The 17732-nt window shown below is 55.9% G+C and overlaps 6 protein-coding genes across 6 annotated transcripts; 3 read left to right on the top strand and 3 right to left on the bottom strand.

Moving 5' to 3' along the window:
• Nucleotides 1–400: 400 nt before the first annotated feature.
• LTHEOB_6612 (Septum-promoting GTP-binding protein 1) lies at nt 401–1669 on the top strand (the record flags this gene model as incomplete). The annotated part of the gene is made up of 4 exons (XM_035515888.1): nt 401–974; nt 1063–1355; nt 1443–1517; nt 1568–1669. The coding sequence occupies 4 exons, from the start codon at nt 401–403 to the stop codon at nt 1667–1669; spliced, it is 1044 nt and encodes a 347-aa protein (XP_035372647.1).
• Nucleotides 1670–5484: 3815 nt separating this feature from the next.
• LTHEOB_6611 (Gpi-anchored cell surface glycoprotein) lies at nt 5485–9014 on the bottom strand (the record flags this gene model as incomplete). The annotated part of the gene is made up of 5 exons (XM_035515887.1): nt 5485–5688; nt 5749–5820; nt 5874–8614; nt 8688–8875; nt 8941–9014. The coding sequence occupies 5 exons, from the start codon at nt 9012–9014 to the stop codon at nt 5485–5487; spliced, it is 3279 nt and encodes a 1092-aa protein (XP_035372646.1).
• A 1055-nt stretch (nt 9015–10069) lies between these two features.
• LTHEOB_6610 (Oxo-4-hydroxy-4-carboxy-5-ureidoimidazoline decarboxylase) lies at nt 10070–10784 on the top strand (the record flags this gene model as incomplete). Its single annotated transcript, XM_035515886.1, has 3 exons — nt 10070–10524; nt 10578–10677; nt 10731–10784. 3 exons carry the CDS (start codon nt 10070–10072, stop codon nt 10782–10784), a joined length of 609 nt encoding a protein of 202 aa, XP_035372645.1.
• A 603-nt stretch (nt 10785–11387) lies between these two features.
• Nucleotides 11388–13025, bottom strand: LTHEOB_6609 (CCCH zinc finger protein; the record flags this gene model as incomplete). Its single annotated transcript, XM_035515884.1, has 4 exons — nt 11388–12211; nt 12282–12576; nt 12633–12680; nt 12732–13025. The coding sequence occupies 4 exons, from the start codon at nt 13023–13025 to the stop codon at nt 11388–11390; spliced, it is 1461 nt and encodes a 486-aa protein (XP_035372644.1).
• Nucleotides 13026–13877: 852 nt separating this feature from the next.
• LTHEOB_6608 (Translocon-associated protein (TRAP) alpha subunit) lies at nt 13878–14834 on the top strand (the record flags this gene model as incomplete). The annotated part of the gene is made up of 3 exons (XM_035515883.1): nt 13878–13949; nt 14037–14467; nt 14525–14834. The coding sequence occupies 3 exons, from the start codon at nt 13878–13880 to the stop codon at nt 14832–14834; spliced, it is 813 nt and encodes a 270-aa protein (XP_035372643.1).
• Nucleotides 14835–15293: 459 nt separating this feature from the next.
• Nucleotides 15294–17337, bottom strand: LTHEOB_6607 (MFS transporter; the record flags this gene model as incomplete). Its single annotated transcript, XM_035515882.1, has 5 exons — nt 15294–15341; nt 15427–15752; nt 15865–16520; nt 16574–16703; nt 16809–17337. The coding sequence occupies 5 exons, from the start codon at nt 17335–17337 to the stop codon at nt 15294–15296; spliced, it is 1689 nt and encodes a 562-aa protein (XP_035372642.1).
• Between the last annotated feature and the right edge of the window lie 395 nt (nt 17338–17732).

Genomic DNA, 17732 nt, shown 5'->3' with positions numbered 1-17732 from the left:
CTCTCGTCGCGTCGGTGGCTCGCATTGCTTTCTTCCAAGCGCGCATCCCTACCGATCCGTCGGCCGCGCTCAGCTGCCTGTCCACGGCCCACAGCCAGTCACTCTGCAGCCTCACGCGCGACGCAGCACCTCCGCGCGACTCCACTGCCCGCTGCCCATATAGCTCCCGCTCCGCCAGCCTGTGCGCTCCGGCGTCGCTTCGTAGCCCAAGTCCAGTTTACTCTGCTGCTCGCTCAGCTCCCGCGCGCGCTATCCCCAACGGCGGCACTCGTCAACACTGCACCCCTCGCATCATATCCTCCCCTCCGCCAAGCACACCCTGCGCTGAGCGCGCCTCGTTTTACGCGACTGCTCCGCATTGCGCACCAGACGGCCGAATTATCCAGGTGGCATCGCCAGCATGGACTCCCCAGCAGACAACGCGCCGCCCGAGCCCGCTCTCGAGCCTCAAGACCCGCCCGTCAATCTGCCGCTGCAGGACCAGCAGCCCGCCGACCCGGCCGATGAGAGCGTAGATACCACCGTCACCGCCGCACAACACCCTCTGCCCGACCTGTCCGCTGGGCTCAACGGCGCCGCCTACGCACCGCCCTCGCCCGAGCACCCACGCCCCTCAACTTCTTACTCTGACACGGGCTTCAATCGCCCGTACTCTTCCGACCACAACAGCGCACCCCACGGCTACCACAACTTTTCCACGCCCTCAGACGCCGACACCCCGCCCCGCTACCACAACGGCGGCTCGCGACCCATGTCGCGACCGGGCTCCGGCATGGCTTACCATCACTCCGACGGCGGCAGCCGCACCTACCAGGAGCAGAACCAGCGAGGCTCGCAGCAGGGCATGGGTGACAAGCAAAACACGAGCGTGGTCATCAAGGTCGGCATGGTGGGCGATGCGCAGATTGGCAAGACGAGCTTGATGGTCAAGTACGTTGAGGGCAGCTGGGACGAGGACTACATTCAGACCTTGGGTATGCAGTCCTGGCCCTTGTCCTCGGTTCAAGAGTGGAGGAAAATCGAGGCGCCGGATGAAGGCTGAAGTACTGACGAGCCGCGCAGGCGTGAACTTCATGGAGAAGACCATCAGCATCCGCAACACCGAGATCACCTTTTCCATATGGGACTTGGGCGGCCAGCGCGAGTTTGTCAACATGCTGCCGCTCGTCTGCAACGACGCCGTGGCCATTCTGTTCATGTTCGACTTGACGCGGAAGAGCACACTCAACTCGATCAAGGAGTGGTACAGGCAAGGCCGTGGTTTCAACAAGACGGCCATCCCCTTCCTGGTGGGCACCAAGTACGACCACTTTGTCAATTTCCCGCGCGAGGAGCAGGAGGAGATCTCCAATCAGGTGCGTTGCGAGCCGCCCCCAAGCGCTGGCGGAGACGCCGGTGCACCCTCTGCAGGAGCTGACGGGCTAATGAAAACGCACAACCAGGCGAAGCGCTTCGCAAAAGCAATGAAGGCCAGCTTGATTTTCAGCAGTACCAGTCACAGCATCAACGTTCAGAAGGTAACTGCGACTCGCTTATCGTGTGGCAACTGTGGCTAATCGTCGACCAGATCTTCAAGATCGTCTTATCAAAAGCCTTCGACCTGCGGTGCACAATCCCCGAAATCGAGAACGTCGGCGAGCCGCTTCTCCTGTACCAGTCGGTCGGCTAAGCCTGGTGACTCTCGCACCATCCTATCCACCACTCCCGTTGTCAGTTCGGCCATCAGTCTCGAAATTTCTTTAATTGCATGCAGCCCGGTGTGTTTGGTATCCATTTTAGTTTCCTTCCTCGTCTCATCGGGGCACGGTCGGTACACGGAGTGCCCCTTTTCTTCATCGAAGCTGGAGTAAAACAGAAGAGATGTCTGGCGCAGGAGGGCGTTCATTGGCCCCGGCCTTCTTCTTTGTTTTGGGCGAGCAGCAAGCGCAGAAATTTGACCACAAGCACCTGGGCATACAGTCGACTTCTTCTCCGCAGGCCCCACCTTCGTTGGTATTCCTTACATTGGACTGGTTGGGCGGGCAGGGCAGGGGATTTCACGGCGTTTTGAGCAAGAAGACGCGAATCAACAGACGGACAAATCCTCGAATCACAGTCGAGTGTTTGCTATGTACTTTGTACGAGGGCCGCATGTAATGGTAAACCGTAAACAGCAACGAACGCCAAGGCAAACAAACATTAAGACAGACAACACAGCATTGGCTCCACACGGAATGCGTACAGTTCCTTTAATTTCCAACTGCAGGCCGCTCGATTGGACGATGACTCACGCCCGGGAGACGTGCGAACAAGCTCAGCGGACAGCTGTAGGACCAGTCAGACGACGCAGTGTGGCAGGCGGGACCTGCAGTAGCCTTTTCGACCCATTGGCTGGTGCTGCAATACAACGTGTACCTACACGGGATTTTGCGCATGTCGTTTTGGCCATGCACCCCTGGGCTTCCGGGCGTCTGTCTGGTTACCCACGGTCGAACCACCGGCCGGAGTTCGATGCAAGACTCACGGACCGCGCGAACGCCTTGACGCTTCGATTCCCCAACTAACTTTGGCTGGCCTACGTCACACCTACCGCACCGAGTATCTTGATCCGCCGGCGATCTGCCATGCCAACCACCCTTTTCGTGCGGCTTCTCCACCGCTGTGGTCGTTTCCCCACATTCCCGTTTCCCATCGTCAACCGATGACGCCCAACAACGGATCATCCAGCGGACAAAACACGTAACCCCCATCGTCTGGCCGTTCGATTAAACTCAGCGTCATCGTCGTCGTCGCTTCACCGGTGAAAGCCGTTGGGCAGCAATTGCGAGCGACTGTGCGCGACGGGTGGAGTGATGATCAAGAACGAGAAGCACGCAGCGCGCGTGCGACATCGCGATCGCTTTTTCCCGTTCCGTCCCGTTGCGCGTGCGTTCCTCTGTTGTTCTTCGTCTGCTCCCTGCCTCTCCCCAGCCGCGTTCTAGATTTTTTCCTCGTGCACACTTTCGCTCGCCCCGCGAAATCCGCAGTGACGATCTTCGCCGCGAACAGGTCACTTACTACCAAGGCGCCCGAATTGGCGTCCTATCGCGTCGAGCCATTTTTCCCTCTTTTTTCCCGCGGCCCCCCTCTCACTCGTCCGATTGGAAGCCTCGTCGAATGGACTTTTTGCCTTTTCGACCAAGAGGGAAAGGCTGCCATTGCTCGCCTCGCTCCGGCAGCCGGCTTCTAGAACACATGATCCCCCCTTTTCCCTTGCCCGGTCGGCAAAGACACATACATATATGTATGTACAACAGGGCAGCGAACGGTGAGAGAAACAAGCGCCGCTTCATGCATGTATGACTCGGGCCGATCCCGACCCTGACCCAGATCCTGATCCTGATCCTGGACTCCTCCCCCCGATCCTGACCCTGACCCCGATTTTGACCCTGAACCTGACTTTTTCCGTCGTAGCGAGCTATTAGCAAAGAAGAACGTCCCAGGGGGGGTTTGACTAAATGCCGAAAGTTAAGGGTGCCGCTGTGACGTCTTGCTAAGGACAGGCTGGCCTTAATTCCCTACCGGACTGGCCCGAGACTAGACCTTGAGACTGTTCACGAGACCCCCGATGTGCTTATACTCCCACGGTGACAACGCATCGGTGTGCAGACGCATTCATCCTGCAGTCATCACGCGTAAGGGAAAGCGACGACGGGACTGACGGCGCCGAAAGGCGGAGGCTGTTCTCTGAACTTAGCCCATGGCTCGTGTCGGGGGCCTGAGTCCTTTTTTTGCCATGGACCTTGATCGTGCGCACAGCGGCGCGCAATGGTGAGCAAAACTTTCTGGTCCTGGTAGGCCGCTATTTTTCCAAAGCACAGCACTAGGTTCGGGAGGGCTTGGAATCACCACTGTTTCGTCGGGAAGACTACTGGCTAATCTTAGCAGAATGATGAGTATCCCCGGACATGTTATTTCCGTAGAAATTGATATGCCTCTTTTGGTGGAAGAATTTCTTAGCGAAAGGAGAAGGGTAGATCTTCTAAATGATTTACTGCAGGAATCCTCGGGTAATCTAGTCAATGTATTTATAAAGATAAGATAGCAGATTGATATACTGTTACACTATGCCTAAATACTACTTGAATATATCTGTAAGAAAACAAGAAAACTTAGCAACGCGGCAAATGCTCGTTCACCATGTGAGTGAAGCTCAAACATTGTAACACGGTGCTAGCAACGAACACCACCAGTCCAATGCTGGATACATGCTCGGCCCACACGCTTTTGATCATTCATGCATTTCCAGCCGCGCCATAGTACCCGACAAGAGGCAAGAAGGATAGCCTTACCATGTAGACATCGAGCATGGATAACCACCAGCTATCCATGGCTGAGCACTGAGCCAAAAAGATGACAAGATTCCGAGACTCCGCGCACACGAAAAGACTTAAGATAACTTCCCCCACGGAGAAATGTGTTGTGCATTTTTTGCGTTCGGCATAGTTATTCCTCATTTACTTTTTCCTTCGCTCTGGCGCATAAGCCAGAAATAAAAAGGAGGAAGAAAACAAAAGGTTAAAAGTTAAGAAATAGGAAAGGTTGTGTGTCCGTACGGATGTGACGACTAGTAGATGTATCGGTGTAATCCCAGCTTTGTCGCCCGCGCAAAAGGGAATATAAGGCGATAAGAGTAAGGAAATCGACCAGCAAACGATCAGCCAAAGAGATCCAGTCAGGTCGCTAGAACGCAAGAAGGGAAGAACTAAACCACTGCCAAACTGGAACAACGACATGACAGAAGGGGATAGGGTTTCGAATAAGGAGCGCAAAAGTCCGGCTGCGGGCCAAAGAATCGGAAATGAACCAAGAAACCGCATAATGCATTCTGCTTCTTTCCTACGTCTTTTTCCGTCGCCCGGACAGCGGAAACCGTTGCCGAGATTACCAGCCTGCAGATCTAGTCTTGCAAACGAGAAGGGGGATATAACAACTGCAAACGGGTAAGGAAAGGAGGGCAAAGAAGAAGGAAAGGGGCCGAAAACGCAAGAAATCCTTCCTGTTTCCAGAGAAGCCTGCCTACAGGTACGCCGCCGCCCTACCACCAAAAAGTAAACTCTGATCGCCAGACTTTGATAGAATGAGCCTCGCTTTTTCTCAAGATTGCTCCTATAAAAAAGACAAGCCACCAGCCGAGCAAAAGTGTGACGAAAAGAGGAATAATGGGAAGAAGGCAGAAAGAAACCCTTGAAAAGACTCCCAAATCTGATGCTCCAACAACCACTGACAAAGGGGAATATGCAAGGAATTGCTGACTGATGATGATCGTGCGGTCATGCGGCGAAAAGCTGTTGCTGCGAGCAGCACCTAGCAAAGAGAAATTTTTGCGCGGGTGACGGGTATTTCGTGTCAAAGGGGGAATATTCGGAAACTGCGAAAAGTCGAGGTGAAGGTTATACCGATGATGTTTGTGCCCGACTCGAGAGCGCGGAGGAGTTTGTCAAGATCAGAGAAAACAGAGACCGTTTAACGAGACCAGGACTTGTGAGCCTCCCTCAGAAGGCTCAGCACGCGCGTCTGTCCGGGAGCGCTCTCGCAAGCACACTGCAGCGTACGACCATCGTGAAAGTCAAGCATAACGCTGTTGGGCATCTCCTCCCGTTCTTGGTCAGGAGCAAAGGGGGCTGAGAATTCGCTAAGGTGGTAGCGCTTGGTGATACCTTTGGATTGCTAGACGTTTTGGTCAGTATGGTTTGGTTGTGACTTTCGGATTTTTAAAAGATAACATACTTCGTTGGCCTTGGAGAGGGTAAGGACGATATTGCCTTGAACGTCGATCTCGACCCATCGTCTCTTCCAGAGCTGCTCATAAGTTAATAACGTCAAGTCCACGAAAAGAAAAGAACTGGACCTACAAGGGTGTCAGGAAACTGGACATTCAGATCGCCGATCTCAATGCCGGGTTGGGATTCCTTTGCCTCTTCAATAGGCTGAGGGGCTTCTTCCTGCACTGCATAACTCATCATTTGGTTCAAGCTCTTTTTGCTTGAGGTAAGGCTGTTGCTCATACGCTTCAGTAACCGGCTCGCCCGATTTCCCTTTTTCTTCTCCTCTCCCTCTTCGGTTGCCACGCTGTCAAGGCTAATGACAGACTGGCTGCGCGACATGGGTGGCGGCGAGGTGGCTTCGCTACGCCTACGACCAAATGAACGCCAACTGCTCTCCGACGACGAACGGGGCAGGGCTTGCGCGGGGGATTCGAGGTGCGCATTCGACTGTTGCGCGGGAGAAACATCGCCGGAGGTAGGTGATAAAGTAGCTTCTTCGACGGCGGGAGGGATGACAATGGACGGCGGAGCGGCAGCCTCATCGGCCTTCTGGTGGTCGACAGAAATGGGGCTCGGCTGCAGGTCCAAGGGCGAGTCTTCAAGCTCCTGACCAGGAGTTTGCGGCGAGCGAACAATGCGAGCGGTCACGGTGACCGATTCGGTCTTGTTGTTCGCATCCTTGTTGTAAACAGCCTGGATGCTGTCGCTTGAGTTCTCGCCCTTGGACGCAGGGCGCTCCAGCGGCGGGACTGAAATGAACGAGGATTTACTGAGGCGCCTCAACTGCTTTTCTGCGTTGGAGGCATGCGATACCCTGAAAGAGTTCGAGCGTTGAGCGATGCTAATGGCACCTCGTTCCGGGGTGTAGCCAACTTTGGGGAGCGTCACCGGGGTGCCCTCCTTGGCAGACTTCTCTGCCAGGGCCTTGATGCGTTGCGAGATGCCTGATGAGACATTACTCTTTTTGACTAGCGGCGCTTCGTGCTGCGCCTCACTCGCGTACGATGCGGAAAAAGAGCGCTGGCCGACGCCGAGCTGGCTTTCGGGCGAAGGAGAAAGCCGGGTCGGGGTGACCGTCCTGCACATGGAAAGAGGGTTGGAGTTAACGCGATGCTCAGTCGATGTTGTTGATTGTGTTGAAGTCTGGGATCTCCGACGGGGGAAAATAGACATGATGGGCGATTTGGATACGGACATTGGCTTGGCCTCTTCGACCGTCGCACTCTGGAGTTCCTCCATCAGGGAGTCGTCGGACAGGTAGTCACAGTCGTCGTCGGAACTTTCCGCGCCGGGCTCGACACGGATGGGGTCGACGGGAACTCGACGCTTGCTCTTCGTGGTGGAGCGGCGTTCTGGAAGGGAAGAGGAAGACGGCAGTGCCGTGGTAAAATCCTCTGACGATTCCGGGCCCTTGGCGGCCGCTGTTTGATGTTCTCCCGTCGCCCCCCTGTCAGGAGATGATGAAACATCCCGATTGGGATGCTCGGCACCGGAGGCCCGCGCTGGCGCTGGCTCCGCCGCCGATGGAAGACCGAGCGAAGTTTCCGCAGCCCCGTCGTGTGGCAAGGCAACCTCTGCCTGCTCGTCCGCGTCCAGCTCTTCCTTGTGTTCGCCACCATCTGAGATGGACGAGGGGCGCGTGGACGACGGATTGGACGACTCCTGAACGGATATTGGGGAGGACGCGACAGGAGTGGGAGGCCGAGCGTCTTCTTCATCTCCGGCTCCACTGATCATCAATTGCACGCCGGAGTCAGCCTTAGTGTGGTCGGGCGTTCCTAGAGCCTCATCAGGCTTTAAAGTCGACCCCGAATCCGTGCTGGACGTCGTTTCGCGATGCGATGCAATATCGTCCCCCTCCGCCTCTGGCGCCTTCTCCCCCGCTGAATCCTCCTTATCCTCGGCACCTGCCGTGGCATCGGGGTCATGCTTTTCGCTTGACTTCTGTCTCGCTAGCTGCGCGGCCTTCTGTTTCTTCCGAAGCTCAACTGCGCGCTTCAAGCGCTGCTTTTCCGGGGTTATGCCTGGAGACTTAACGGAATTTGAACTCGACTTGGCGCCGGTACTGGATGTGGGGCGCGCAGGGGTCGTGGCGGGCATCTCTAGAATCGTGGGAACGGGCGGCGGGGGCGGGAAGCCTGAGCTGGGCACCGTACTCGAATCCCTGGACTTGGGCCTGGAAGAGCTCCCCTTGCTGCGTACGGCCGCCTTCAGGCTCGCAGGGAGCTTTGCGCTCTTGGACTCGGCCGCGTGCGAATGCGGCTCCTGAGTAGGGCGGGGACCGAGCTTAACCTTCGGTTTGTAGAGGTAGGAGAAGTCGAGGTCGGCGCGGGCAGTCTGCGAGGAGGAGCGGCGGTTCGGGTCGTCGTAGTGCTGGTGGTCGAAGTGATTGAGAGATTTAAAGGATCTGACCGACTGTGCGTAACCCCTCGGACTGGCGATCACAGAGCTGGCGTCGCCCCCAGACGTTCCTGGCGTCTCGGGCCGCCTCTCTTCGTATCCGGTAGGCGAGAATGGACGGGACCTTATTGATGCCGTATCGGGCGCTGCTTCCACCTTTGCTGCTGATGCCACTGTCTCCGTCCGTTCCAATGCAGCACCCTCGCCCTTCCCACTCGTTCCCTGGCCCTCCTCCGCGTCCTCATCTATTCCATCCAACTTTTTCTTGGAGCTCGTGGATGACGCGCTTGTAGACGGGGCTGCCGTGTGCAGCGAGTTCGCTGCTGAAAGGGCATGGTCGGAAAGCTCCTGCGGGGTTGTGAAGCTGAAGACGGAGTCGTGCGGCGTGAACTTCTCTTCGATTTCGGTAAAATGGACGGTGACGCGAGCTATAAACAGATGCTACAGTGTCAGTTTCGGCACGGCTCAAATGGTCTATCGGCGCGGGAAAATTCGGCGCACCTTGTAGCAATCGCGAGGTGCCCTGGGGCACGTATTTGAGTAGGACCTTGCGGCGCCTGAATAGCAGGAAGCCGTACAGCGGGGATTTCTCGTCGTAGTCGAGCAGGGCTGCGCGTGCTTCGCTCAGGCCACCGGAGCCAAAGTTGAATATCTCGACGGCGTCTCTGGACGCATACTTCAGCAAGAACCTGTAGGATGTCAGATATATCGTCACCACCCCTGCGCATATGCGGGACAGGCGCGGAAGGCTTACCAGCCGCCCGCCTCGGTCAGAGCGGATTGATATGCTTCGGTGACGGGAGCATCGTCAAGGCCATTCAACGACATGGCGGCGCGGGCGCGCTGCTTGCGTTGCTGTGCGACAGCACGGGAGGGAGTCGGCGGAAGCTAAGCTTGAGGTCGAGTGTGGCACGTCAGGCAAGGGCGCGCTATCTTCGGGCCCTCAGGGGTTCAGACGGGATAGGGCTGATCATTGAAGCTTGGCCTGGTGCTGGGACACGCATCCGTCGGTGGGCGCGCGGCGACCGCCGGTCATGGGGAGGTATTTGAGGGAAGCGGAGGTGAATTGGATTGATTTGTGGGAGGGGACGCGAAGGTTGGGCGGCGCAGACGTTGCGAGGACCTGCAGCATCTACCCTGACTCCAGCACCCAGCGCGCGACCGACGCGGCGGGCTGGCAGCGCGGGTCCGGCGTCACGCTTGCCGATCACTGGAAACCCGCTTCTTTCTCTTTCCCATTCCCCCCCGGTTGACGTGCGCCGATGATAGGGCACGCGTGCCTGTGGAAATTTCCCGAACAGCCACAAGCGCAGTCCAGGCGATAGTCTCCCAGACTTTGTCGCCCGCGTGGCTGCGGAAGTCGGCCGGGCCAGGAGGGGCGCAGGACAGAGATGCTCGGAGCTGTGTCGCACACCCATGTCGGCGCTCCCCAACACGACCGTCCCTTGCACATGGTCGGCGACGACGGCAGCCCGGCCAATGGCCGGCCACTGCGCGAATCGACAGTCCCCGCGCCACGCAGCGCGCGTCTCCACCTGTGTGTGCCGCTTCCGATCTGAGCCATGCGAGCTGAGTTCTGATTTTCAGGAACGGCCGCCGATGCGTCCAATGGCTCCGGGATCCCCGTTGCGCCAGAGTGGGTACGGACGAGCGACAAAAATGGGCCCAGCGCGCAGCGCCGTGCAACATCGGGCCTGGCGGGGAGCCTAGGCCGATCGCCTACCCGAGGGACCTGGCCTATCACTGCCCACGTCTGACGTACTCGTACATCGCAACAAGCAATTCCCACGACGCCCCGCAGTGCTCAAAATACTCCGCTGTGGTCAGGATCCCCTTGGTACTCCGTATTGCTGCTTGTGTGCACCCCCAAACGCAACCCCGCCATGGATCTCAAGACCGTCCAGACGCCAGAGTGGCCGCAGCGCACCACGCCGACGCCGCCGACGCTCAATCTGCCCTCCGTCGCCTCGCTTACCACCGCGGCTACCGGCGACCGCACCTATGTGCTAGACCTGCTGTTCGAGCCGTCGCAGCCGCTGCACAACCTCGCGCTGCCTCTGCTCAGCGGCACGCAGTTTGCTTCCTATGACGATTTGATTGCTGCTGTTGGCGTCCAGTTGACTGAGCTCGCCGAGAGCCCCAGCACCAGCGACACGGCGTGGTTGGAGCAGATCCTGGGCGCTCATCCGCGCCTTGGCGAGAAGAAGGTCGAGAGCGCACAGAGCAGGGCCGAGCAGGCCAATCTGAACAAGGCTGGCCCTGGAGCCGAGGCTGAGGCAGCTGAATTAAAGAGGCTGAACGAGGAATATGAGAAGAAATTCCCCGGTCTCAGATATGTGTAAGTGCGGGGCAAGAGTGGGGTGAAGACACCTGTTGCTAATTTACAGACAGTGTTTTTGTCAATGGTCGTAGCAGACCCGAGATCTTCAAAAACATGACGGAGAGGATCGAGAGAGGGGATGTGAAAGCAGAGAGGCTCGAAGCCATCAAGGTACAAGCCCGCACAGCGCAACAATCGGGCTTGGGTGGCTAACCTGATTTCAGGCAATGTGTCAGATCGCGTCCGACAGGGCTCGCAAGCTACAGAACCAGCAGTAGGCCCTACTCGCTTTTCATTCCCGCATTTAGAACCTCTTGCACGGCTTCGTAACGCTGAGTTGAGTATTCACCATGGAACGACTGAATCAATTTCCAGGGAAAATACAGACGTGTAAATATAAATTAGACATTTATGGGGATTTGAAGCTGCTATCCGGACGTGAATGTAGAATTAATAAATGTACATCTACGTCCGGACGATAGCGTCTACTCCGTATAAAAGTCGAGGACTGTTAAGCAATCGTCCGGACGTTTAAAAATCATCCGGACATTTAAGAATCATCCTGACTTTAAAGAACAATCCTGACATTTAAGAATCATCCTGACGTGAAAGCAATCATCCGGACGTTAAAGAATCATCCGGACGTTTGAAAATCATCCGGACGTGAAAGCAATCGTCCGGACAACAGCTTTCACTAACCCACGACAGGAGAAACAAATCCGTGTTAATTTGTATGTTAAATTTGGTTGAATTTGCCAGCTAATTGTACTACTTGACGAAGGCTGGTCCGTTAACATTCGAGCTTGTAAATCCATAAAAGCCACCCATGTGCAATTTAATTTCCCATTTGGGGCTCAGAAACCAGAACCTGCATCTGGTCTTTAACGGATGGTAGTGTACTGAACAATATTCATGTCCATGTTGTGCATCTCGATGGGGAACTTGCAGTCGTCTAGGAAGATGCAGTTCTTGCCTGTTTTCTTGTTGCTGAATGGCGGAAACGGGCAACGATGACCATAGATACATTTTGGGTCATCACAACCGGTACCATGAATGCAAGGCGCCATGCGAGCAACTAGCTTGAGGGTGTCCAGTTCAGATTTGGTGGGCTTGTAGTCGTGTACGTGAGTGCAGTTGTTGCCGAAAGGACACTCATGGCGTAGAAAATGGACGTTGCACATCTTGATACGCTTGACGCGGTTCGTCTCCTCCTTATCATAGTTTTTCGTGGGAGGATCGATACGCTGGCCCTTGCGGTTACGAGGTATGTTGTTTGGATCGCGAGCATTCTGCTTCGGACCAGCAACAGGCAGAGCAGCCGCTTTTGCAGCGACGTTCGCCCAACCAGCAGATGCACCAGCGGTCGTAGCAGGAGCAACACTGGGGCTGGGACTTGAGACCTTGACTGGAGTCACCTTGTTTGTCAGAACGCCGAATCCCGGCGGCGGAAAAGGACTAGGGAGGCCATCCATGCCGCCGAACGTGTTGATTTTCTGGGGGCGAAACAGGCCTTCAAATTTTTGTATCTTGAATGGAAGGCTTGCAAACTCCCTGCCAAACGGCACGCCTTCCAGCAGCGTTATCTTATCAACCAGGTAGTCGTAATTAGAGATTTCTCCCAAAATGCGGGCATAACGATTGTCGTGGGAGCAGCCGAGCATAATGTGGCGGCAGGTCGGGCTGTAAAGGTTCAATTTCAGGTGCTCTGGAGGTACGTATATGGTTAGCAAATATCCAATGACAATAATGAAACCCTCCTGAGCAAATTCACTCACCGACAATCTTTTCATCAGCCCTGTCTTTTCCAGATCCAACGTCGACGAAGTCCATGAGAAACTTGGCGCCTGTGAATCCGACGATGAAATCTTGCACATCAACTTTGGGTGCAATGCCGGCGCGGGCGCAAGTGTCGGTTAGGCCCTTGGCATTTGCATACACGCGCGCAGTCACCTTTACGTTGGGAGGCATTCCCTTGAACTGGGTGCGTACATAGTTGTATACGCCTTCTTCCAACGCGCCAGCAGCGCGCTGGCCACCGTTTCCTCCTTCAGACAAAAGTTGGTCGTTGAACTTGGAGGGTCCTGGTTAGGAAAGCGAAACACGTTATAGACAGGGTGGAGACTTACGATAAGCCCATCGCCGTCAATAAGAACTAAGACGAAAGCGTCTCGATCCTGAAATATCTCAGCTTGTTGTGTGGGTGGAGATAAGTCGCCATTACGGACCATGTTGCCCCTCATGTTGAGAATAGTGGTTTCCATATCCTTGAGGCTTCGCTGCGCGATGCGGTTGTATTCGCGCTCGCGGTCATGATCTTCGATTTCTTTCCGGAACTGCTCGTTGAGAGCGTCGTATCGGCAGAGGAGCTCCTCTATCAAGCTGTTTGTCTTGTTGCCCACGAGCTGAATCTCGCGGTACCGGCCCCAAAGATCGGCGGTGGGACCATCGACGTAGGCATGCCCGGGTGAGGGCGAGGCGGTCTGATCTGACATGTCGAACGGCATAGGTAGCTTGGGCATGAGGACCGGACAGTGCGCAGATGCGAAGTTGTGGAGGGTTGGGTGGAATCAGAAGGAGCACCTGCTATATGCCAGGCAGCAGGCGCGCGCGTCGAACCTGGTGGAAGACGATGGCAGGTGAGGGAGAGAAGGCGGGCGGGCGGGCGCATTTGAGAAACGCTCGCACATAGGCCACTGCCTTTTTAGACGCTCAGGGTCTCGGGTTACACCAACCGCTGTACAAGCAACTATGTCCATTATTGGAAACACGGAAGGGCCGCCGCACTGGCATCATCTCAACCATGCACCCGCTCCATGTGGGTAGCTGAAGCTATCGTCCGGACGAAAATGTCGAATTAAAAATTATACATTCACGTCCGGACGATAGCTTCAGCTACCCATGGAAACCAAATCGGCGCTAGCCTTCGGATGCACCGTGCCAGCGCCAACGCTCCGGCCTGTCTAATTCACCATAGCTTTTCCGCGTCGGGGCTTCAGCTGCCTGTGGAGGAGTCATCATCATTCCGTCGCGTCGTTTTCGGGGCGCGCAGAGACGTGCAGTTCCGGCGCGCGATTGGCGGGGCGGCTCCTGCACCTGCACGCTGGCAGGCTGGACGAGGCGGGCAGCTGCAGCTTGCCGCTGCAGCTCGTCAGCGTGCGAGGGCAAATTATAGTAGAGCAGTGTGCTGGCGCGCGCCGTGGATGGACGTTTCGACCCCACAGACGCGCCTTGCCCGATCGCGACAAGCTTCGTTACGGCTCATCCTCGCTCGCGCTTCGCCGCGAACTCCAAGTGTCCTCTCGCGAGCTCGACCTTCTCTTCCCATCCCTCCTCCGCACTCCCCATCTGTCTCCCGGTATTTGCTCGCAACCATGTGGTATCCCAAGCTCGCGGCCTCGCTCCTCCTGTCACTTCTGGCGACCAATGCCTTCGCCGCGTCCGATGTAAGTTTTTCCGAATTGCTCTCCAAATGACATCAGGCGCACCTGCCGTATCACGCTAGCTCCGTCGCTGACCACTTCCTCGTCCAGGATGCGGTCGAAGAGGAGGTCCCGAGTCCTGATGCCTCCGCCAACCTCGCTGTCTCGGTCAGCGCTTCGTTCCCCAACTCTGAGATTTTCGGCGTCAAGCTGGTCAATGGCCACCCCACCAATGCCCTTCTCGACTTCAAGAACGAGGAGAAAGAACCCGTCACGATCGAGTTCATCGGCGGCTCTCTGCTCAATCCTGCCACCGGCCAGCCCGTGCGCAACTTGACCGTCTCCAAGTACAACGTCCACATTGGAGCCTCAAGCAGCGCCAGCTTGACCTACAGCTTCCAGACCGAGATGCACCCCCAGGACCTCAAGCTCAACCTTGCCGCCGTTGTCAGGGACAGCAAGGATGCTTTCTACACCCTTCAGGCCTACAACGAGACTGTCAGCATTGTCGAGGCACCCACCAGCATCTTCGACCCCCAGATGTAAGCCCTTTCCTGCCATGCATTGATGTTTCGCCTCTGGTTTCTAACGGGATGCAGCCTTTTCCTCTACTTCGTTCTCGCTTCCGTTTTCGCCGGCACCTGCTACTTCATCTACAACACTTGGATCACGACTCTGTTCCCTCAGAAGAAGGGCCGTGGCAAGGGTGGCGAGCGCGCCAAGACTTCTTCTCAGGGCTCCAAGGCCGTCGACCCGGCTGACCAGGTTGCCGTTGTCGGCGCTGACGGTCCTGCTGTCACGTCTGGCGCCAAGACCTACGATGAGAGCTGGATCCCCGCCGGCCACCTGAACCGCCCGGAGCCTCGTCGTGTCAAGAGCGGCACTCCCAAGACCAAGGCTCGCGGTTGAATGCACACTCGGCTCATTTTGCCCCAACCTCAATTTTCCTGGTGATGCATGGGAGAATATCGAAAGCAGTAATCGGTTCCTACGTTTTGGCCAAATGCTTGGACTAGGTCTTTCGGAGAGGAAAATCAGGGGACGTGGTTCGCGAGTACGGTTTCTTTTGGGGTCATTTGATCATGTACCTGGAAATGGTGTCATGGTCATAAAAAATTAATTTGTACATTGGAAATGTATCACCATAATGAACATTCAATGGGACACGATCCAAGGTCGTTTCATCAAAAGATCCTTTCGACCGTCTACCCAAGGTCCAGGATCTCAGTGCGTCAAGTATGGTACAGTGATCTCATGAACGTTATTGCGCTAAGAACGTTTCGGACAACATCGGAGTGCAAATCCCTGAAACCGGAAAGCAGATTGGCGAGTCTGAGTCCCTATCTCTCTCCACATCAATTGCGCGATTCAAAGCTTCAAGAAGCACAGCACGGCGGCTGCGCTAACGTAAAGAATCTAATGTAGCCAATCATCAGCAAGATCGAACATAATGAAGGGTTTTTTTTTTTAGAAAAAAAAAACGAGGCTGACAAGTACTTACCGCAGATAAGAAATAGGGAAGTCCCAAGGCCGCTCCGCCTAGCCCAATCCCCTTGACCCAAGCAAAGGTCATAACCGGCGCGCCCACAAGCGAACCAACCGTTTTGACTAACATGACGACGCTGTAGTCCTGCTGTGCGCTGTTGGGCGCGCGGCTCAGGCCGTCTCGGAAGGAGTCGCGATCCGCGTCTTGAGAATCGCCGTCGGCGACGGACGAGGAAGCAGATGATGACAGCGAGGGGGAGGTGGTTGCCGCTATCGGTGCCGATTCGACTAAAGACATAGTGAAAACCGGGAGGGCGGAGCCGAGGGCGTAGACGATGAGAGCTGTTCGATCGGATGGCCAGTTAGTGGACCCCATATTTGCCAATTTCTTTGAATGAAAATTCCGAGAAGCAAGGAGAGTAAGATGGCGTGGCGCAACAGAGTATGGACTTACCGCACATCAACACTCCTACCGTCCCTGCCGCTGCAATGCTCAGAGCACCCAAGATGGATACCGCAAGGCTGATCTGCGCGCCTCTATAGTTCAGGCCCACCTCCTTCCCCGGCATGCGCTTCAGCAATATCCGCATTGTTGTGGGGATGACAAGCGCGAGCAGCGTGATGTTGACGGCAGCCTTGATGGACAGCAAATAGCCGACGTGCTCGAACTTCCAGCCGTACCGCTTAGAGGTGTACTGTGGCAAGAGATGCGTGTTGGAGGACGCAAGTGCAGGAAGGAAGAAGCCTCCGATCAGGTGGACTTGGAAGTTGCGGCGGCCGATTACCAAGCGTGCAATCGTTCTGACAGGTGCCAGCAAACGCTGCGAAAGATCCTTAGGCCTATTTGAGCGTATAGCAGGCGAAGAACCCGAACCAAGGAGGGACTCTTCTTCCGGCACGTTGCCATGACCAACGACATTGGAAGAGGTTTTGCCGTGCTGAGATGAAGTTTTAGGGAGGAAGTAAATTGTAGGAATTGCGGCTGTAAAGAAGGCGATGCTCAGATAAAATGGAAGCCAGATATCGCGAGACATAGCCAAAGATGCCAACGATGGTCCAAAGAGCGATATGACATAGTTGACTGATGAGATATAGGCAATGTAGGAAGTTCTTCCGGTGTATTAGCAATACGCATTGAAAAGACAGACATCCGGCATACCTACCGTTGAATAAGATCATCGGTCAGGTCTGTCACCATGGCGAATATTGTCGATGTCAGAACACAATCGTGGCCGCCGAGGAGGGTCAAGAAAGGGCCGGCAAGCATAGCCTCGACAGGAATGTCAAGGTGACCTGGATACTATATCAATTATCTGCTCAAGGTTCACGTACGAATGCTTGATTCTCCTGGCTGGAGAGTGATTGATCTCTGCCGAAACCCACGAAGACGGTACTCACCAACAAGCACCACCCAAACCACCAAGCAGCCAAACCCTACCGCGTTGAGCGCCAGGACCACCTTTCGCCCAAACCTGTCTCCTACCCATCCCAGCGGCATCGTCACCGCAAGATCGATACCCACGATCAGCGTCTCGATCACGCCCTGTAGCCACGCCAACCGCTGCTGCACCTCCTTGACCTTGCACATCTCCTCCGGGATCTCGGCGCCGGGCTGGTTTGGCAGCACCGACGGGTCATGCTCCTCGTAGTAGGCGCGGCAGTACCGCAGCTCGACGGCGCGGTTGAGCGGCAGGCTGAACAGGCGCGTACCCATCGTCGTGAGCGCCAGTAGGAGTAGTAACGTCCAGAGTCCGCGGCGGTTGGCGCGGCGCTGCCGGTCTGGGAAGGATTGGAAGACCCGTGCAGCTTCATCGTCCTGATGCTCATCATCACTGGCCGAAGTGTAAGGCTTCTGCTGCGCTTCGCTGTCTTGGCGCACAAAGAGGGGCTCGTCCAAGGCGGAGCGGTCCCCACCGATGGCCGACATGGTCGTGAAAACTATCTCTGCAAATTACAAAAAACCTCAACTTGAACGATAGTGTTCATGAGTCATCGGCGACAAGCAGTGTGGAAGAAGCACAAGGACGCTCGAGGTTGGCTCTGAAGCTTTTTGCGTGGTGTTGAAGGTTGAGCTGCGATAAGCCTCACGATAAGCCAGCCCTGCCCAAAGCGGCAACCGCCCAGATGACGAACGTCGACCGTCGCAATCAGAGAGGCATCGGGCTAGCGAAAAGCTTATGTTATCATAGTATTAAGCGACTAAGGTGGCAAGACGCATGTCTGCGCATCACAGCGGTACACGTTGCCCCTGGTCGGATCTGGTCTCGGGGCCCTGGCATCTGGTGCCTCGATCTCTTGAAAATTGGGCCTATCACCATCTTG

This window comes from Lasiodiplodia theobromae (assembly GCF_012971845.1).
Source record: "Lasiodiplodia theobromae strain AM2As chromosome Unknown scaffold_19, whole genome shotgun sequence".
Taxonomy (NCBI): Eukaryota; Fungi; Ascomycota; class Dothideomycetes; order Botryosphaeriales; family Botryosphaeriaceae; genus Lasiodiplodia; species Lasiodiplodia theobromae.
Note: the sequence above shows the minus strand (reverse complement) of the source record. Positions and strands in the feature narration are given on the sequence as shown.